The 20,750-nt window shown below is 49.3% G+C and overlaps 1 protein-coding gene across 1 annotated transcript; it reads right to left on the bottom strand.

The window, feature by feature from the left end:
* Positions 1-987: 987 nt before the first annotated feature.
* Positions 988-20,439, bottom strand: CGN (cingulin). Its single transcript, XM_052637476.1, has 20 exons — positions 19,579-20,439; positions 18,740-18,840; positions 18,527-18,596; positions 18,333-18,422; positions 16,222-16,349; positions 15,176-15,308; positions 14,401-14,613; positions 13,815-13,963; positions 13,434-13,566; positions 10,446-10,646; positions 9,908-10,114; positions 8,881-9,138; positions 7,714-7,884; positions 6,470-6,631; positions 3,160-3,249; positions 2,616-2,699; positions 2,384-2,502; positions 1,957-2,065; positions 1,409-1,572; positions 988-1,129 (listed from the first exon to the last, which is right to left on the bottom strand). Exons 1-20 carry the CDS (start codon positions 20,437-20,439, stop codon positions 988-990), a joined length of 3,585 nt encoding a protein of 1,194 aa, XP_052493436.1.
* Positions 20,440-20,750: the final 311 nt, after the last annotated feature.

Below are 20,750 nucleotides of genomic sequence, written 5' to 3' on the forward strand. Positions count from 1 at the left end.
TAAGAGAAACCACAAGTACGGCCATAGAGACCGAAACATTTGCTTTTCAAAGTTTTGTAGACAGTTGTCAGGGTTCCCAGGTCCAACCATCTAATAAACACATCAGAGTCCAGAGGGAGAGGAGGAAGGATAGAAACCCTGAGCAGAAGCAGGCTCCACCACTTTATTACAGCCCTACCAAAGCCCCTCTCACAGGGGCTCATAGGCAGAGAAGCCGGCAGATCTCTCAACCAGCCACTGGGGCAGCAGGGAAGCCAGAGGGCCCCAGCTGGGGAAACGGTGATCTTTGGAGAGGTATGACTGTGCAGGTATAAAGGGCAAGAAGAGCATCCGTATCTCCTCACCCTGGCTAAGGCACTGAGAAGGAGGAACGTAGAAATGGTAAAGATGGGAAGGGAAGGAGAAAGGGTCCCTTGGATCCTAGCCTAGGAAGACAAAAAATATAGTAATGGAGACAGGTGGGGACTACCGCATGGGCCCCATGACTGTGCAAAGAAGAGCATGTGAGAAGTGGGCAGAGTCACGCCAGCATGTCCATTACCCATAATGCTCCCCTAACCCCACTCCAGAATAGGAAGGAAATGAATTGCAGGAGTCAAGGGGGCAGAATCACATAGGGTATTTCCCTGAGCCTAGGGTTAAGGGCTAAAGAAAGCAAGCTTTATATACATGGCAATTTCTATCCCTTCCTAGCCCACTCAATCCCCCTGACCAGCCTGCTTTTATGAGGGAGCAGAGGAGGGGGTTATCGGCACTTAAGGAGGGGGCTCAGTTGGCCTAAACAGCCCACTCCCCCCAGAGGAAGGGGAATGTCCCTCTACTGGTTTAGCGCAGATGCATTTTTTTATCACCATCACTCAAACCCCTTCCCATCTTAGGTCTTTAATAACTGGATCCCTGCCAGAGATGAGGAATCTGAAGCTGGACAGAGCAGAGCAGAACTGGCCAGACCTCAGGTGTGGTTTATGGGCCCTTGTGAACCACAAGCTAACAAGAGCTGGTCTGCAGGTTGCTCTCTGTAAGCAGTGAGGCGATGGAGGAAGGATCATAGACACTGTCAAATTCCTCATCTGAACTCAGTCCTTCATGCTGGAGGGTTGACTCAGCAGCTGAGCGGGAAGCTTTGCGCCTGAGTCAAAGAGAGGAATACCAGTCAGGGAAGATGACAGAAAGATTTAAACAGCCTCCCTTCTCATGCTAAGGAAACTCAGTTCTCCTAAAGCCTAAAACTACCCGTAAGATTCCCCTAAGAAGTAGGGGAGATGGGGTACAGGATGGATACTGAGGTACTAAAAGACAACCACCCTGGTTTTCATCCAGGAATGAGTACCTGTGAAGTCCCCTTTTCCCCACCCAGCTCAGGAGTGCTCATTCCCAACGGAGCAGGGGGCAGAAGAGCAACCCATACCAAGAGTCCTTCTCCAGGGCTTTGATCCGGGCCTGAAGCTGTTCATTGACCTCATGCTGTTCCTCCAGCTCACGCTGGGCTTTCTTCCTCAGGCTGTCCAGTCGCTCAATTTCCTCTTCGGCTTCATCCACCTGCCGCTTCAAAGCCTTCACCCTCAGGCTTAGCTAGGCAGGATACCAAGTCCCCCCATTAGAAAAGCAGCTGCTGCTACTGTGGCCTGAGACCCTCCCCTGTAGCAATCTTGACAAGGTATATGTAGCTGCCCCTAGAAAAATGTTGTGACCATAGGCAAGTTCCCTAACCTCATAGGTTTGTCTTGGGGATTAAATGAGTTAATACATCACTTAGAAAAGGTACCCAGTGTATCGTAAGTACTCAGTATATACACTTAGTATGCACTAATCCAGTCCTTTTGCTCTAGTTTCTCTGTCCTTATAGAAAAAAAGTCTAAGATAGAACACATATGAGGTAGGCCCTCCCCTAGACTTCAAGAAAATGCATAGTATATACTTGCCCTATGGTTGTCTGGCCCTGGCTGCCATCCTTACCTGGTCTTTCTGGTCATTCACATGCTGCCTTTCATCATCAATCTGGATGGTTAGCTCTTTAACTCTCCGTTCCAGTTTTCGGTTGGTAGACTGCAGAACTGTCTTCTCCCTAAAAGGGCGGGGTAGGGGGATGTCTAGGCTGTTGTCATTTCTAAAGAAGCTGCTACTTGGCCCCATACTGCCTCCAAGGACTCCAAGGGCTTAGCCACAAGCCCCACCATTAGGCTGGGAAGGATCCAGGGCAGATCCAAAGAACTGGGTAGACAGAGGCCATTCACATTTCAGAATTTCCATAATTCTCTCTTCTCCCTATCAAGAGAAGAGGGCTCCCAAAAGATCAAGCCAGATTGCCATGACTGAGGCAGAAGGTGGGGGGGCCCCAGAGGAGAAAAGCCCAGAGGAAGAGAGAAAGGATGGCTCATGTCACCTCTCTTCTGCCTGCAGCCGTTCCTGCAACTCCCGATTCTGGGACTCAAGCTGCGAGAGGCTGGCGCTGGGCTTCTGGAAGCCTTCTGAGCTGGCCAACCGGCTCTTCAAGTCCTTGTTCTGAGAGGGGACAGGAAGCCTCCTTGGTTTGCACTCTACTTCCAATTGCTTCCACGGTCATTCTACCCACCTCCCAAGGTCTCTCCCTGAGACTGCCCACCCTACCCCCTCACCTGTCTCTCCAAGGAGATTTTGTCACACTCCAGGTCCTGCCGGGCTGACCTCTCCTGCATGAGCTCTGTCCTCAGCTGGTCCACCTAGCAGGAATAGGCCAGAGGAACTGGGCTTGGGGAGGACTGGTGATGAACCAGCAAGCTGAAACCAAGCTGGGCAGAGTAAATGGAGGGTGCTCTCTGAATCCCCCAAATTCCCAGGCAACTAAGAAATCACAGCCTACTCAACTGGGAGGAGCCATAAGGATTGAAACATGGCCTCCTCAGTCTCACCAGGAACCAGAATCCCTTCTGAATGGAAATGGTCCAGACTCAGGTCAGTAGCCCAGGCCACCAGGATTCCTTCCTCCATTCAAATTCCTGGCTTCCTTCCACTTGAGGAAACCTGCCAGCCCCTCCCGAAAGCAGATGAGACTCTGCAGTAGAACTAGTCACGCACCAATTCTGCAGCTAGATCTCTCCAGACATGAAAGATGAGAAGGTAGGGTTGTTTTTGGAAGGGCTGAGAGGCATAAACATAGATGAGGGGTCAGGAAGGGGTTACCTGATCTCGGCCACGATTCATCCGGTCAGTCAGCAGCTCCACTGTGGTCTTCTCCTCATCTAACTCTGCCTCCAGCCGTGAGACTTTTTCCTGTGGCAGAGGGACAACAGTTTGGGTTAATTCTGCCCCAAATGCTGGACACCACAATGCCACTCTCACCTGGACTCTCTCAGACCCCAGCCTCGAGAGAGTCTTGTCTCTCCCCATCCCACAACCCGTTGGTCCCGCCCCCTGCCCAGAGCCACCATGCAGCTAGCGCCCTCTGCTGCCCAAGTGAGTCATCAAGAGGAAGGAGCGGGCCCACTTTGATCCTGACCCCTTGGCAGGAGGACAAACCCCAGAATCTGTTTCTCACTGGGGCAGCCCTACTTCCCTAATGGGAAAATAGAAACCCAAGCTTCTAAACTCAAGCCAGGCAGTACCACATACAGACTAAGAGCATGGGCACCAGAGCCAGACTGCCAGGGTTTAAAAATCAGATCTACCACTTCCTTCCCTGGTAGTTAAGCGGGTAAAGAATCCGCCTGCAATGCAGGAGAACCTGGTTCAATCCCTTGGTTGGGAAGATCCCTTGGAGAAGGGAAAGACTACCCACTCCAGTATTCTGGCCTGGAGAATTCCATAAACTGTATACTCCATGGGTTGCAAAGAGTTGGACATGAGTGAGCAACTTTCACTTCATTTCACTTCACCACTTCCTAGCAAAGGAGCCAAGGACAAGTGGCTTAGCCTGTTTGTGTCTGTTTTCAACATCTGGAAAATGGATAAAACAAAACTACCCATTCCAAAGGGCTATTCTCAGGACTGAGCGAGTGAATGAGTGTTAGCTGCTCAGTCATATCTGACTCTGTGACCCCATGGACCGTAGCCCACCAGGTTCCTCTGTCCATGGGATTCTCCAGGCAAGAATGCTGGAGTGGGTTGCCATTCACGTCTCCATTGGATCTTCGGGGCCCAGGGATCAAACCCGGGCCTCCTGCGTTGCTCAGGATTAAATGATTCTTAAGTACTTGGCACATAGCACAATATATTAAGCGTTTGCTGCTGCTGCTATTATTACTGTTGTTGTTATTGCCAAATACAGCAAACTGAAGACCACTGTTGACTCTAGAGGGTAGAAGCTGCTGCTCAGCTCCAGCCAACTATTACCATGCAGACAACTGGGGACTCAAAGCCCCTCGTTGTTATATTTTTCAAACGTAAACAAGAGGCCAGAAATCCAAAATTTTACTTGACATCTATAAACTTCTAAACAGTGGCAATTAATTCAGAGTTGCTTAAAGCACTGCAGTCAAATAAAACCCATCAGCTGTGGGCTGCCAGTTTTCTAGCTGTGAAAAGAAGAGAAGCAAAGAGCAAAGGAGAAAAGGAAAGATATAAGCATCTGAATGCAGAGTTCCAAAGAATAGCAAGGAGATAAAAAAGCCTTCCTCAGCGATCAATGCAAAGAAATAGAGGAAAACAATAGAATGGGAAAGACTAGAGATCTCTTCAAGAAAATTAGAGATACCAAGGGAACATTTCATGCAAAGATGGGCTCAATAAAGGACAGAAATGGTATGGACCTAACAGAAGCAGAAGATATTAAGAAGAGGTGGCAAGAATACACAGAAGAACTATACAAAAATGATCTTCACAACCCAGATAATCACGATGGTGTGATCACTCACCTAGAGCCAGACATCCTGGAATGTGAAGTCAATTAGAAAAACATCACTACGAACAAAGCTAGTGGAGGTGATGGAATTCCAGTTGAGCTATTTCAAATCCTGAAAGATGATGTTGTGAAAGTGCTGCACTCAATATGCCAGCAAATTTGGAAAACTCAGCAGTGGCCACAGGCCTGGAAAAGGTGAGTTTTCATTCCAATCCCAAAGAATGGCAATGCCAAAGAATGCTCAAACTACCACATAATTGCACTCATCTTACACGCTAGTAAAGTAATGCTCAAAATTCTCCAAGTCAGGCTTAGGCAATACGTGAACCGTGAACTTGCAGATGTTCAAGCTGGTTTTAGAAAAGGCAGAGGAACCAGAGATCAAATTGCCAAAGTCTGCTGGATCATCGAAAAAGTAAGAGAGTTCCAGAAAAACATCTATTTCTGCTTTATTGACTATGCCAAAGCCTTGGACTATGTGCATCACAATAAACTGTGGAAAATTCTGAAAGAGATGGGAATACCAGACCACCTGACCTGCCTCTTGAGAAACCTATATGCAGGTTAGGAAGCGACAGTTAGAACTGGACATGGAACAACAAACGGGTTCCAAATAGGAAAAGGAGTACGTCAAGGCTGTATATTGTCACCCTGCGTATTTAACTTCTATGCAGAGTATATCATGAGAAACGCTGGGCTGGAAGAAGCACAAGCTGGAATCAAGATTGCCGGGAGAAGTATCAATAACCTCAGATGTCAGATGACACCATCCTTATGGCAGAAAGTGAAGAGGAACTCAAAAGCCTCTTGACGAAAGTGAGAGGAGAGTGAAAAAGTTGGCTTAAAGCTCAACATTCAGAAAACGAAGATCATGGCATCCGGTCCCATCACTTCATGGGAAATAGATGGGGAAACAGTGGAAACAGTGTCAGACTTTATTTTTGGGGGCTCCAAAATCACTGCAGATGGTGACTGCAGCCATGAAATTAAAAGACGCTTACTGCTTGGAAGGAAAGTTATGACCAACCTAGATAGCATATTCAAAAGCAGAGACATTACTTTGCCGACTAAGGTCTGTCTAGTCAAGGCTATGGTTTTTCCAGTGGTCATGTATGGATGTGAGAGTTGGACTATAAAGAAAGCTGAGGGCCAAAGAACTGATGCTTTTAAACTCTGGTGTTGGAGAAGACTCTTGAGATTCACTTGGACTGCAAGGAGATCCAACCAGTCCATTCTGAAGGAGATCACCCCTGGGATTTCTTTGGAAGGAATGATGCTGAAGCTGAAACTCCAGTACTTTGGCCACCTGATGTGAAGAGTTGACTCACTGGAAAAGACTCTGATGCTGGGAGGGATTGGGGGCAGGAAGAGAAGGGGACGACAGAGGATGAGATGGCTGGATGGCATCACGGACTCGATGGACGTGAGTCTGAGTGAACTCCGGGAGTTGGTGATGGACAAGGAGGCCTGGCGTGCTGCGATTCATGGGGTCTCAAAGAGTCAGACACGACTGAACGACTGAACTGAACTGAACTGAATACAGAAAGAGGCTGGGAATGTTCTGGCTTTTTTTCCCACAGGAGTCCCACCTGCACCAGGATCCAGACCTCCCCCCATCATCCCCCACCCTGCCTCCACACGTCAACCCCTCACCTCAAGGCTCTTGAGTTGCCGACTCTTGTCATCCTGAGAGCGTTTTTTGTTCTCTGCCTCTTGTTCCAGCCCCTGCAATCTCTGGGCCAGTAGCTCTTTGTCCAGCCGGGCTGTGTCCCGATCAGCCTGGGATGCCTGCAGGGCCTGTCGCAGCCTCTGAGTCTGGTCAGAAGAGAAAAATGCAGCAGCTCAGATAAAGTGAGGTGGAGGTGGGGTGGGAGCAGTCTACCCTGCGGGGGAAAATTCTTCAACACTTTAAATCACCTGAGTTTTCAGACAACTGATCCTGAAACCAAGCCTCAGGGTTTATGATTTAAGTGGACAGGATGCATCCTGGGTATTGAGATTTTTAAAAATCTCCCCAGGTGCCCACAATGTGCAGCAGGGTTTGAAAACGCGTCAGTAGAGGATGTGTTGTCTGTACAGGAGTGATGTAAGTGCATCACTACAGTGTACAGCCCTACCTAAGTGCATCCATGCTCAGTTGATTCAGTCATGTCTGATTCTTCACGACCCTATGGACTACAGCCTGCCAGGCTCCTCAATCTATGCACTTCTCCAGGCAAGAACACTGAAGTCAGTGGCCATTTCCTCCTCCAGGGGATCTTCCCAATCTAGGGATCGAACCTGCATCTCCTATGTCTCCTGCATTGTAGGCGGATTCTTTACTGCTGAGCCACTGGGGAATGCATCCTCTGTCTGCATCTAGGGTGGACAACTCCGTCCACCCTCCCCCACCTAAGTGATTAGACCTAAACCCAGATCCTAGGATCCTTTGGCAACAGCTTTAATTAAGAGGCAGGCTTCCCTCATGGCTCAGCTGATAAAGAATCGACTTACAATGTGGGAGATCTGGGTTCAGTCCCTGGATTGGGAAGATACCCTGGAGAAGGGAACGGCTACCCACTCCAGTATTCTAGCTTGGAGAATTCCATGGACTGTGTAGTCTGTGGGGTCGCAAAGAGCTGGACACAACTGAGCAACTTTCACTTCACTTCCCTGGTGGCTCGGAAAGTAGAGAGTATGCCTGCAATGCAGGAGACCCTGGTTCAATCCCTGGGTCAGGAAGATCCCCTGGAGAAGGGAACGGCTACCCACTCCAGTATTCTAGCCTGGAGAATTCCATGGACTGTGTAGTCCATGGGGTCTCAAAGAGTCAGACACACTTAATTAAGAGGCAATGAATGACCTTCAATATAAGAACGCTGAGAGGATTCCCAGTATCCTGCCATTTAGGCTCCTACCTCATCCTGAAGCCGGCTTAGCCCCCCAGAGGTCTTCTCAGCTTCACTGGCCCACTCCTTGGCCTGGCGCTGGGCATCTGCCACCTCCCGCCGAGCCTTTTCCTTGTAATCCTCCAGCTGGGCCTGGAGCTGCTGCAGGGCTTGCTTTGAGTCATCCCCAATTTGTTCCAGCTGAGACACAGACAGAAGAGCTTTTTCAACCCTGCAACTCTTTAACAGATGCCTCTGTCCCTTCTCTGGGCCCAGACTCCCAAGGTTCTCCCAGAGCCTCTTTCCTGCCCAAGCAGCCCTCTCTTGCTCTCTCCTGGACCTAGGTCCCTAGAATGTCTGGGAGTAATATATAGATCTCCTGGGTTCAAATCCTGCTCTACCACTTAGCTGTGCGACCACAGGCAAGTTACTTATCCTCTCTCAATCTCAGTTCCCTATCTGTAAAATGGGATAATAATAGTACCTCACAAGGTTATTGTTAATTAATTATATACATACTTACAGCAGTGCCTGATACAAAGTAAGCCTGAAATGACCATATTTTAGCAAACCCATGATACCAATGATTATTATAAGGTATACCACTGAAAGAAAAAGTTGCCAACTGAACTATAACATACCATCAATTATAAGACAAATCAATTCCAGAGATGATACAATATACATTTTAGAACTGATGAAATAGGTGTTTGCTCCAGTTTTATAAATAAGAGACTAGGTGCATGACCTTACCGGAAAAAATAGCAATTTATTTCCTTTTCTTCCTTTCTCCTTCCCTCCCCTGAATATAAATTCTACCAATGAAAATTCCTGTTTTTAGGTCTTACAGATGTCTAAGGAGGGACCATAGGCCTTTTTTTCCCTTCCTCTAAATATAAAACTCTACCAATGAAGATTCCTATGTTTAGGTCTTATAAACTTCTAAAGGAACTCCAGGACACAGACGGTCTCTGAGGATTAGACCATAAAGGAATGGGATGGCAGGGGAGAGTGAGAACACTCAGGGGACACAGGAAGGATGCCACTCTGCCTCTTTGGCCTTGGCTTCCCCAACAATGAACTTGAGGAAAGCAAACACCACACGCTGTGACCCCATTCCCTCCCCTGTCCACTGCTCCAGGCAAGCTTCTGTATGAGCTGAGCCTCTTCCTGAGGCTGGGCCAGCCGGTGCCCCACCTCCTTGTTCAGCCGGTCCACAGTCCTGTCCAGCAAGCGTTTCTGCTCCTCCAGCTCGGCCTTGCTGCGCCTGAGCACCTCCCGCTGCTTGCCCTCCTCCTCCAGCGCCCGGTTCAGCGCCTGCTGCTCCTGCCCTAGGCGGGTCAGCCCCCGCTGGGCCTCCTCTAGACGTGCCTCCAGTGCCCGCTTGGCTGCTGCCAAGCTCCCCTCCTCTTCCTGAGCTGCATTCAAGGCCTCCTCTAGCCGCTGTTTCTCTGCCTGGGAGAGGGGAAGGTGAGGGATGTTGGACCAAGAGGATGCAAAGCTCAGGCTCAAGCCATTTGGAGGTGAGCAGAAGGGAGGGAGGAGGAAGAGATATTTCTGAAAAAGGTAGACAATGAAACAGGCTCAAAGGAACCAACCAAGATCAGAGGCCATGTAGAGTGGGAGGTGGACAAAAACACTAGTGCAAAGGCTAAGATATTCACACCAAAGCACACTCCGGAAACAAACCCAAGGTCAACAGAGGGTTAGGGAGGCAAACAGAAACACATTACAGGCAAAATAAAAGCGATGGCTGAGTATTCCCATGTTCATGTTAGTCGCTCAGTCATGTCTGACTCTTTGTGACCCCATGGACTGTAGCCCACCAGGCTCCTCTGTCCATGGGATTCTCCTGGCAAGAATACTGGAGTGAGCTACCATTCCCTTCTCCAGAGGATCTTTCCGGCCCCGGGATCAAACCCAGGTCTCCTGCATTACAGGCAGATTCTTTACCATCTCAGCTATGAGAGTCAAAGTATTAGTCTCTCAGTCGTGTCTGACTCGTCATGACCCATGGACTGTACCTCTATCCATGGAATTTTCCAGGCAAGAATACTGGAGTGGGTGCCATTTCCTTCTCCAGGCGATCTTCCTGACCCAGGGACTGAACTCAGGTCTCCTGCATTGCAGGCAGTTTCTTTACCATCTAAGCCACCAGTATGTAGCCAGGGATGAGAGGACAGAGGACAGGGAGGAAGCCAAACATGTTAGCGAAAGCACTAACCTCTAGCCGCTGCACCTTGTCCCGAAGCCGAGCCTCCGCCACTTCCCCACCCTCCGCCAAGCCTCGTGCCTCCTTCAGTTGCTGCTCCAGACCCAGGATGCGCCGGCGGAATTCGTCATTTTCTTCCTGGGTCTCCCGAAGCGTCGTCTCCACTGCTGTTCGACGCTGCCCCAGCACTGCCGCTTCTGTCTCTGCTGCCATCTTAGCCTGAGGCCGGTTCAGAGAGGTGGCTCAGACCCCGGGGCTCAAAGTCATCGACGACTCCCAGGAAAACCACCACACAGAGAGCGACTGAAAGAGGGGTGGTACCGCCAGCCAGAGGCTTCCCTGAGAACCCCACCCTACAGAGAAGCAGTGGGTGTCACAAGGTACAGCCCGGCCTCCCCAGCCACATCCTGGCTACATTTAAGCACACACCTAGGACCATGGTATTTGGTCTATACATACCCATGATAGGTAATTTTCCATGCCCTCTGGCTCCTCAGCCCTCCAGACCCCTCAGCCTCCACCTCCTAAGCCCTATGCCCACTCCCCTTGCCTTGGAAGCCTCTTCACAGTCTTGTCTCAGTTGCTGGAGGGTCTTTTGTAGCTGGAGGTTCTGCTCTTCCAGCCCCCGGCTTCGTTCAGCCTCGACCCTCAGCTGCTTCTCCAACTCCCGCTCCCGGTGTCGCCCTGCCACCTCCTGGCTCTGCTGCTCTTCCTGCAGCTCCTTAAGTTCCTCCTGTGTCCGGCGCAGCTCCTAGGAGGAAGGGAAATGGTGACAGGGCAGAGAGAACCCGCTTGGGATACCAGAGAGTGGAGAAACTGAAACTCTCATACATTGCTGGAGAGAATGTGAAATGGTATGGCCACTTTGGAAAATAATTTGGCAATTCTTGGGCTTCCCTTGTGGCTCAGCAGGTAAAGAATCTGCCTGCAATGTAGAAGACCTGGGTTTGATCCCTGGGTTGGGCAGATTCCCTGGAGAAGGGAATGGCTACCCACTCCAGTATTCTGGCCTGGAGAATTCCATGGACTGTATAGTCCAGGGAGTCACAAAGAGTCAGACACGAATGAACGACTTCCACTTTCATAGAGTTAACCATAAAGTGACCATACGACCCAGCAATTCCACTCCTAGGTATATACCCAAGAGAACTATATAAACATATGTTCACAAAAACTGTAAGTAAAAGTTCATAGTGGCATTATTCATTATAGCTAAATATAGAAATGACCCAAGTGTCCATCAGCTGATGAACAGATAAGACTTGCCTGGTGGCACAGTGGCTGAGAATCCACCTGCCAATGCAGGGGACACAGGTTCGATTCCTGGTCCAGGAAGATTCCACGTGCCAGAGTAATTAAGCCCATGCATCACAAGTGCTAAGCGCGTGTGCTGCAACTACTGAAGCCCACTTGCCTAGAGCCTATGCTCCACAAAGAGAGAAGCCACCGCACCACAACAAAGAGCAGCCCCCACCTGCCACAACTAGAGAAACACCAAGGAAAGCAATGAAGATCCAGCACAGCCATAAATTAAAAAATATTTAAAAACTGATGAAGATAAACAAATACGGTATATCCATACAGTGGAATATTATTCAGCCACAAAAAGTAATGAAATACTGTTACTTGGTACAACACAGATAAACCTTGAGAAACATACTAGATGAAAGAAGCCAGACACAAAAGGCTAGATATTATAGGAGTCCAATTATATGAAATGTCCAGAACAGGCAAATCCATAGAGAGAGAAAGTAGATTAGTGGCTCCTGGGAATGAGGAGAGTGACTGCCAATGGATACAGGGTTCTTTTTTGGGTAATTAGAATATCCTGCTGCGATTCATGGGGTCGCAAAGAGTTGGACACGATTGAGCGACTGAACTGAACTGAACTGAACTGATGGTTGTAAAACTGTATGAGTGTACAAAACCCCACTAGACTGTATTCTTTAAAAGGGTGACTTTTATGGTACATGAACTAAATCTCTACTTTAAAAAATCTATGTGGAACAGATGAGTGTATGAATAAAATAAAAATAGCTGTTTTTTTTTCAAATGCTGAAAACCAAATTATGTGACACAATAAATATTAGTGTGATTTGCTGATCTGATTTCTTTTTTAAAATATTAAAATATGATTTCTGGTTCTAATTATCTAGTAGCTACTTCTGAAATTCAGAAAGTATCACAATTAGGCTGAAAGGTTATTTATATACATATATAGTGAGTCTTCTACATAAGACTCTAACATACTAACTACAAACAAAAAGAAAACGACTAGTGTGTGGTTTACAGTGGACTGGGTTAGTCTATTTTCCTAATGTATATGTTATAGGCTGATTAAATATTTAATAAAATGTACTTAATATATGAGATAAATGAAACAGTAGTTATTACTTTTTAGCTTTACCTAGCATAATCAATTGAGATTCTCCAGAGGAATGTCCAAGTTCACTATGTCAGCTAATATAATGAACAGACTTCAGACTATCTTTATTTGTTAACTTAATAACAATACAGTAAAAACTAGGAGTACTTCTGATTTGACAACCACCAAAGTATACTTGGTTAACATTTATTATCTTTTTCTCCACCAAAATTTTTTTTATAAGCTCAAGCTTTTACTTATCTGGGAAATCATCACTCAGAGGTATATTTCTTTACTCGTTTAAAAATACAATGCTTACTGATTAGTTAGGTAGCCTCATAGTAAATGCACGATCAATAAGCATTGATTAATTAATACTTGTTAACTGATTACCTACTACATACCAAGCATAGACCATCAAAGAAATGTAGACCAGGAAGGATTCTCAAGAGGCTGTAAATGCCAATTCTCCATAATTATAATTAACGAAAATATTTTCTAACTTTCAAATCATTTGAAATACAGCACTGCTTTCTTGTCCTTCATAAACTAATCCCAGGAATATGAAGAAATTATTTCTGTGTTCATTTCAGTTTTATGAGATTGTTTATAAAATATCCACGCATGATAAAAACACTTAGTTCCCTGGGTCTAGATTCTGCAGTAGCCTTCAAATTACAATTTGGCTTCCCATGTAGGTCAGCTGGCCATGTATTGCCAGTGTTCCAATCCATGTGACAACACTGCTCACTGTAAGTTAATAAGCCAGTGTTATAACTGTAAATGTTGGTTTCATAAGTGTAGTTAACGAGTCCCCTCTAAAAGATGAAGTAACCCTTGCTATGCTGACCAAATGAGGTTTCCAAGCTTGCAAAAATGAGCCTGGAGTTTCACAAATTCACCTCAGTGTTGCTACCCATGAGGTCTCTTGGAAGGCAGCCAGCAGCCTCTGGCTATAACCCAAGCTGGCCACGGAGAGTTCTTTCCATTAGAAATGTCTACAGTGAATGAGGAGACCAGTGCTGCCGGAGTGTGTGCTGCGAAGATAAGGCTGAGCAGGCAGGAGGAAGTCTGAAAACAAAGCCGTGGGAGGCAGCATGAAGGCCCTCGTGGATGGGTGAGGCATGCGCCCATCACCCCGACCTGCCCTGCTGCCCCCCAGCCTCCAAGTACCTTCTTGAGCTCCTCCACCTGGCGAGTCTCTCCAGCACCAGTTCGGGCCTGCCCTAGTTCCCTCTGCAAGGCCTCTATCTTCTCCCCAAGTTCCTCTTCCAGCTCCTCCTTCTCCATACGCAGCTGCAGGAGTCTGAGCCCAGCAAGGTGAGATAAAAGGGAAGGGGAACAGAGTGAGGCCACCTGCTGGGGAGAGGCGAGCAGAACAATGAGCACCGCCTCCCTGGAGGTTAATACACTGGGCCCTCACCCTCAGGAGGGAGGAAGGTGGATATGGAGAAGGGCAGTGTGAGAAACGGGAGAGGGGAAAGCACAGCGCTGACCGGGAAGAGCAGGGATGGACGAATCCTGGACAAGCTTCCTGCGGGGGACTATCCTTACTGCTGCTTGGTGGCTCTAAGCTCCTCCTTGTTCTTCTGAAACATGTTCTGCCAATGCCCTGTCTCCTCTGAGGTCTCTTCCAGCTCCTTCTGCAGCCCCCGCACCAGGGCTGACATCTTCTGCTTCTCGGCTTCTAACGCTGCGTGGTCCTAAGGAAGAGGAGAGTCGGGGGCCAGGAGGTTCAGAGGCAAGAACTAACTCTAGAGTAAAGTGTGAGAGTGCAGATGGTAAGGCTCAGATCCAGAGGCACTGTGCCAGCTGCACACCCTGACACCCAGGGGGCCTGGCGCAGTGCTAGTACAAGGCTCTCGTCCCAAGACACAGTGTGCCTCTGTCATCTAGAGGGAGTCTCCTCCATTATTTCCCCATGGGACTTCGATCACACACCCTCATGGGACTTCTGGCCCGCACTCCTTCTCTCCACCCTTACAGGTTTCCTGATGAAGGTTTTCATTACATCTCACACGTGTCTTTTAGCAGGAGTTCTGGTGATGACCAGGAAAAAAAAATCCCCAGATACCAAGGCCTCAAGGCAGCCCCCTTCCCGGGGATGCCCTCTTTCCCCAGCCCTGCTCTCGCCACATGCCTGGGTTGCGTCCTGCACGCTCCGGCGAAGCTGCTCGGTGTCCCGCTGGCACTGCTGCCTCACGTGCTCCACCTCCTGGTCCCGGGAAGCCACCTCCTCCTTCAGGGCCCCCTTCAGGGCCGTCAGCTCCCGCTCCCGCAGCCTCAGCTGCTCCTCCACCCGCTGTTTGCCCTCCAAGACCTCTTCCAGAAGCTCCCGGGTCTCTACCAGGTCCTGGGAAAGTGAAGGTGGAAGTACAGAGGTGACCACATTAGAATCCACCTGTCTGTTCATTCGTCCATTCATTAATCCAGTCAGTCAAAAAATATGTATTGAGCACCTCCGATCTGCTAGGCACATGAACAGGTGCTCTCTGCCCTCTACAATGCCTAGTTAGGCTAAAGGAAACCCACCATTCTGTCTCTGGGATCACCCCACCACTGAGCCTGCCTGAAAGCACCCTAAAGAGGCAGTCAGCTACCTCCTCCCCATACTTTGGGGAAACTAGAGATGAACAGACTTGAGGGTGCTCTTGCTGAAAGGGAGCAGAGATGAGGGTACCCCACCCTACTCCCTGGGCTTTCCCTGGTGTCAGACGATAAAGAATCTGCAAAGCAGGAGACCTGGGTTTGATCCCTGGGTTGGGAAGATTCCCCTGAAGAAGGGAATGGCAACCCACTCCAGTATTCTTGACTGGAGAATTCCATGGACGGAGGAGCCTAGTGGGGGCTACAGTCCATGGGGCCGCAGAGTTGCGCATGACTGAAGCAATTAATACACACACCCTCCTCCCTACCTTCATTAGCACCTCCTTAGCAGCTTCAGGACCCTGGGCCTGTTTCAGCTTGTCCTGCAGCTCTATCACCTGGGTCTCCAGCCCATGCCGTACCCTTTCACCCTGGTCCAGGAGAAGCTTCATGTTCTGGAGCCTAATAATCAATCACAGACATTATTGAGCATTAAGTGTCAGTCCATTTTCTAAACACTATACTTATACTAATTCCTTTAAACTTCCTTCAAGCATTTGTTCAAATCTTAACGATGTCTCCCCTGTTTGACTTAATACTGTAACCTGCTCCCCTACAACCCAGCCCTCCTAAGGTTCTTTAACCTACTCTACTTACCGCCTTCCCACATGTTACACATTTACTTACATAATATGCTTATTGTTTACTGTCTGTTTTTCCTCACTAGAAACTTTGCTTCATCTTTATGGTTCACTGATGAACCACATGGAGAAGGCAATGGCAGCCCACTCCAGTACTCTTGCCTGGAAAACCCCATGGACGGAGGAGCCTGGTGGGCTGCAGTTTGTGGGGTCGCTAAGAGTCGGGCACGACTTGAGCGACTTCACTTTCACTTTTCACTTTCATGCATTGGAGAAGGAAATGGCACCCCACTCCAGTGTTCTTGCCTGGAGAATCCCAGGGACGGAGGAGCCTAGTGGGCTGCCGTCTATGGCGTTGCAGAGTCGGACACTACTAAAGCGACTTAGCAGATGAACCACAGGAATCTAGATCAGTACCTACTATATAATACTCATCGCAAAACTTCTGCTACATGAATGATTGAATCCTCACAACAATCCAGTGAGGCAGGTATTATTATTAACCCCATTTTACAGATTAAGAACTTGATGCACAGAGGCAAACCCAGGCAGCCTAACTCATGCACTATTAGCATATCTGATAGAAAAGGTAAAGAGAAAGGCCCCATCTTTAACCATCTCTGTCTGCCCCTTTCAGCTTCTGGAGATTTGCCTGTCTCCCCCAGTGCTGGGGGAGTCTCTGAATCTGGCTGAGGTCCCCACATGGCCCTGTGTGCGCCAGCAGCTGCACTCACTCCTTGGTGCTCTGCTGGGCCTCCCCCTTCCTCCTCTCCAGCAGCTCCTGCAATCGGCTGCACTCTTCTGCCTTCTCCTCCAGCTGCCGTTCCAGCCCCACCTGGGACGGCTCTAGCTTCTGCCGTTTCTGGAAAAGGAAAGGAGAATAAAACAGGTGAAGGGTAGGTCAAGCCTCTCAGAAGGACCAGGAATAATGGAAACGTCTAACACCTATTGATATTCACTACGTGACAGGCTCTGAACTAGGAACCTTATGTATATTATCTGCATTTAAGCCTCATATGAAACCTTGGTACTTGTAATGGTTTAAAATATGTCCACAGATTCTTTGCCATTCCTTTCAAAAGGTGAAACCTCTCCCCTTGAGCAGAGGCTGGACTTAGTATAGTATAGGGGAGTCTATCTCTTCTAACAAACAGAAAAAGGAGGAAGGGATGTATCACTTCTAAGACTAGGTCATAAAAAGGCACTGTAGCATCCTTTTTACCTTCTCTCTTGAATCGCTCACTCTGAGGGAAGGTAGTTACCGTACTGTGAAGACACTCAAGCAGCCCTATGAAGAGGTCCACGTAGCAAGGAACTGAGGCCTCCAGCTAACCACCACTGAGTAAGCCATGCTAGAAGTAAATCCTCCAACTCCGGTCAAGCATCCTAATGACTAGACCCCCAGCCAGTATCTTGACTGGAAGCTCATTACAGGCCCTGAGCCACAGCTACCCAGTTAAGTGGCTCCCAAATCTTGGACACTCAGATACTGGGTGATGTTTGTTTTGAGGTAATTTGTTACACAGTAATAACTGTGTGTGTGTGCTCAGTTGGGTCTGACTCTTTGTGACCCATGGACTGTAGACTACCAGGCTCCTCTGTCCGTGGAATTTTCCAGACACGAATACTGGAGTGGGTGGCCATTTCCTATTCCAAGGGATCTTCTCAACCCTTGGGAAGGGAAGAACCCTTGGGAAGGGATCGAACCCCCCACCTCCTGCACCGCCTGTGTTGGCAGGCGGATTCTTTACCACTGTGCCAAGGCAGAAGCAGTATTAAAACAAAAAAAAAAAAAAAAGAGGAGTACAAAGGCTTGAGCATAAGACTGACCTGAATTTTAAAATTCCTCTACAATTTACCACCTTGGGCAATTCACCTCATCTTTCTGATCTTCAACTTTCTTATCATACAAGGGTCCAGGATACCTACTTTACAGGGTCACTATAATCATTACATATTACTCGGGATAGTACCTACTGCTGCTGCTGCTGCTGCTAAGTCGCTTCAGTCGTGTCCAACTCTGTGCGACCCCATAGACGGCAGCCCACCAGGCTTCCCCGTCCCTGGGATTCTCCAGGCAAGAATACTGGAGTGGGTTGCCATTTCCTTCTCCAATGCATGAAAGTGAAAAGTGAAAGTGAAGTCGCTCAGTCAAGTCCGACTCTTATCGACCCCATGGACTGCAGCCTACCAGGCTCCTCCATCCATGGGATTTTCCAGGCAAGAGTACTGGAGTGGGGTGCCATTGCCTTCTCTGATAGTACCTACTACAATAATTCAACTCAATAAATGACAGCTATTATTACTGCTATCATTATGATAATGATGAAAAGAACTGAGGTAAATAATTTGCTCAAGATTTATACAGTCAGTAAGTGGTAGAGCTGGGTTTCCCTGGTGGCTCAGATGGTAAAGAATCTGCCTGCATTGCGGGAGACCTGGGTTCAATCCTTGGGTTGGGAAGATCCCCTGGAGGAGGGCATGGCAACCCACTCCAGTATTCTTGTCTGGACAATCCCATGGACAGAGGAGCCTGGTGGGCTACAGTCCATGGGGTTGCAGAGAGTCGGACACGACTGAGCGACTAAGCACAGCACAAGGGGCGGAGCTAGGACAGGACCGTCCAGAGGAACAGAAAGAAAAGTAGCTGGACCCCTGCTAAATGTGTTCTTCCTCTCCAAGCTCCGGAGAACCCCCAGAGTCCTTCCTGGGACTAGCACACACTCCTGTCTCATCTCACAGGACACACAAGCGCTCTTCCCACTGCTTGGAAGGCCCCATCCAGGCCAAGTTTCTTCTCCCATGTGGTCCTTTACCCCTCCTGCACCTCTGATCCTCTCCTCACCTTCACCTCTTCATCCAGCTTTTTCTGTAGCTCCTCCACTTTTTGGGTGAGTTCAGCCTGCGCTGCCTTAGCAGAACCAGGAGAAGCCATCTGCCAGAGACACAGTGGGGGAAAGAAGTGAGTCCACATCCAGATCCTGAGGCGCACAAGGCCCTAAGCCTGCCCCCTCACTCCACCATGAGAAGGCCACTCACCACCAGAGGCTGCATCTGCTCCAGCACCAAACTGACCTTTCTCCTCACAGAGGTTTCACTTTCTGAGCTTCTGGAGGATGAAAGGACAGATGCAAAGGTAAGGGGAGGCAAGGGATGGAAGAGAGGAGGGAAGGGAGGGTTATGAGCAGGGAAGATGGGGAACAAAGCTAGAACAAGAAAGTGACTCTGCTGTTGGGAGGGGTCCCCACTCACCCCTCTCTCAGGATGCCATAGATGGTGGCCTCCACGTGATCCATACTGCCTGGTGGGGCGGCCTCCTGCTGGTCTCGGAGAAGGTCTGGAGTTGACTTGAACTACACAAGAAGTAAACCCAAAGAAATTGGGAGCTTGAGAAGATTAAGCCAGAAGCGTGTATGGGGGTCAGGTGGAAGAGAAGTGGCAGTTGGGAGATGAGACCCTTCAAGCATGAAGAACGAGCCTGAAAAGGGGGTACAGAGGCAATACTTCTGAGGCCAGAGCAACAGGCCAGGAAGGATCCACCTCTCACTATTGCTGCAAACCAGATTTTGCTCGACAGGCAGCTCTCAACCAGTTGTGAGCTGTGTCACAGGCTATTGGTCGTAATGGCAGTTAATGTACTAGAATGTGTAAATGATTCACTTTTAGAATAGATTTAACTTTGTCTCAGAGTAACGTCACTCCCCTACTCACTCACATTCCTGAGTGGGAGACAAAGGTGGGAGTTTTGGCCAGAGCAGCAGAGAGCCACTCATAGCCTCTAAGCCTGCTTCACGTCTGTGGCAGCCCTAGCAAATGCTAGTGACTGAGGCGCACACAGTGGTCTGGCAAGAACGAGTTAGCTCTCCAGGCTTGTGAACGGTGATTTCACAGTTACTTCCACTTCCTTTAGAATTCTGCCCATGGAAGTATCTTGTACACGTGAATATCATCTGTTAAGCAGATGGATAAAGTGGAAGACAAAATGTAGACTCTGCTATAGACCATGAGTCCACTTGGGGGCCCAGGGCTGGTGGGTCAGGACTGATGAGAAGGGGCCAGGGGTTGGAAGCCACAGAAGGGTGGGGTCTGACCTGTAACACTGCAGGGTCCTGTAGCCTCCCCCGTGGCTCCTCAAAACTCTGAAGGACCCAGTCCTGGGTCTGACGGGCACGGCTAAAGCCGCCTAGAGAGCTCTGGGCTGACGGTTTCGAGCTGCCCGTGCGCTGGTCATGCTTTGCACCAGGGATCCAGTGATCGGGGGACTGGCGCTCCCGTTCCTGGAGGGTGGCCCGTGGCAGCCGGTTGTCCAGGCTCTGGCTCCGCTTACGCTGTTCAGGGGGCAGCATCCGCGTGCGGCGGCCAGTCCGGCCCCGGGTCTGGCCCCCATGGTGACTGTCAAACTTGTTGATGAGTGAGTCCACCGAAGACAGGGGGGCAGTGTCAATGGTGTTGCCCGGGGAAGTCCCCTGTGGGGCCAGCTCCAGCAGGCTGGTGCTCCTATTGTCCAGATCCATCAGCGAAGGGCCTGCCAGGGAGGCCTGGGACTGGGAGCGGAGTAGCCTTCCATTCCAGTGGGCCCCGGGCTCCTCATCTGAGGTGCTGCCCTGCGAGGGGCCAGGCAACTCCCTGGCCTGAGAGTAGGGGCTCTCAGCAAGTTCTGAGTCAGAGCTCAGAGCTCCTGGCGCCCCTCGGTTGTTGGCCCCCTTGATCTGGACCCCAAAGGAGTCACTGCCTTTCTCTCCACTGTTAAGCACTACAAAGGGCTGCCCAGCGATGCCCTGCACGCGCACAGCAACCCCGTAAGTACTGGCTCTTGCATCCTTAGCTGGCCGTCGCCCACCACGACGTAGGGTGCCTATCTCTGCCTCACCCACTGGCTCTGTGATGAAGCGAATCTGGACTCCATGGTCAACAGGGCCCCGGGGCTCGGCCATGGTGGACGCCTGCTCCATGGATAGGAGGGGTCCTGGAAGATGAAGGAAAGAGCTTAAGCTGAGAGATCAGAAATAGAAACCCAGAAACCTCCACCTGCCCAGCGTCTATGAGGCTGCCTCCCTGCCAATTCCCTCTATACAAAATAGTGGTTCTCATACTTCATTGGAGCAGCATCATCTGAAGGACCTGTTAAAACACAGACTCCACCCCCCCACCCCCTGCAGAGTATCAGCCTCAGGAGGTAGCCCCCAAGGGCAGATTTACATTTCTAACAAGTTCCCAGGTGATGCTGGTGCCGCATCCAGATTCCACACTTTGAGACCCACTG

This window comes from Budorcas taxicolor, chromosome 3 (assembly GCF_023091745.1).
Source record: "Budorcas taxicolor isolate Tak-1 chromosome 3, Takin1.1, whole genome shotgun sequence".
Taxonomy (NCBI): Eukaryota; Metazoa; Chordata; class Mammalia; order Artiodactyla; family Bovidae; genus Budorcas; species Budorcas taxicolor.

What these genes read in the sequence shown, in the direction of transcription:
- CGN (XM_052637476.1), bottom strand. Translation starts at nt 20,439, where the DNA reads ATGGAGCAGGCGTCCACCATGGCCGAGCCCCGGGGCCCTGTTGACCAT. An exon ending in CTTAGAGCCACCAAGCAGCA is followed by an intron (nt 13,567 to 13,814) that starts GTAAGGATAGTC and finishes TGCTGGGCTCAG; the next exon opens with ACTCCTGCAGCTGCGTATGG. An exon ending in GCCCTGGAGAAGGACTCTTG is followed by an intron (nt 1,130 to 1,408) that starts GTATGGGTTGCT and finishes TCTTTGACTCAG; the next exon opens with GCGCAAAGCTTCCCGCTCAG.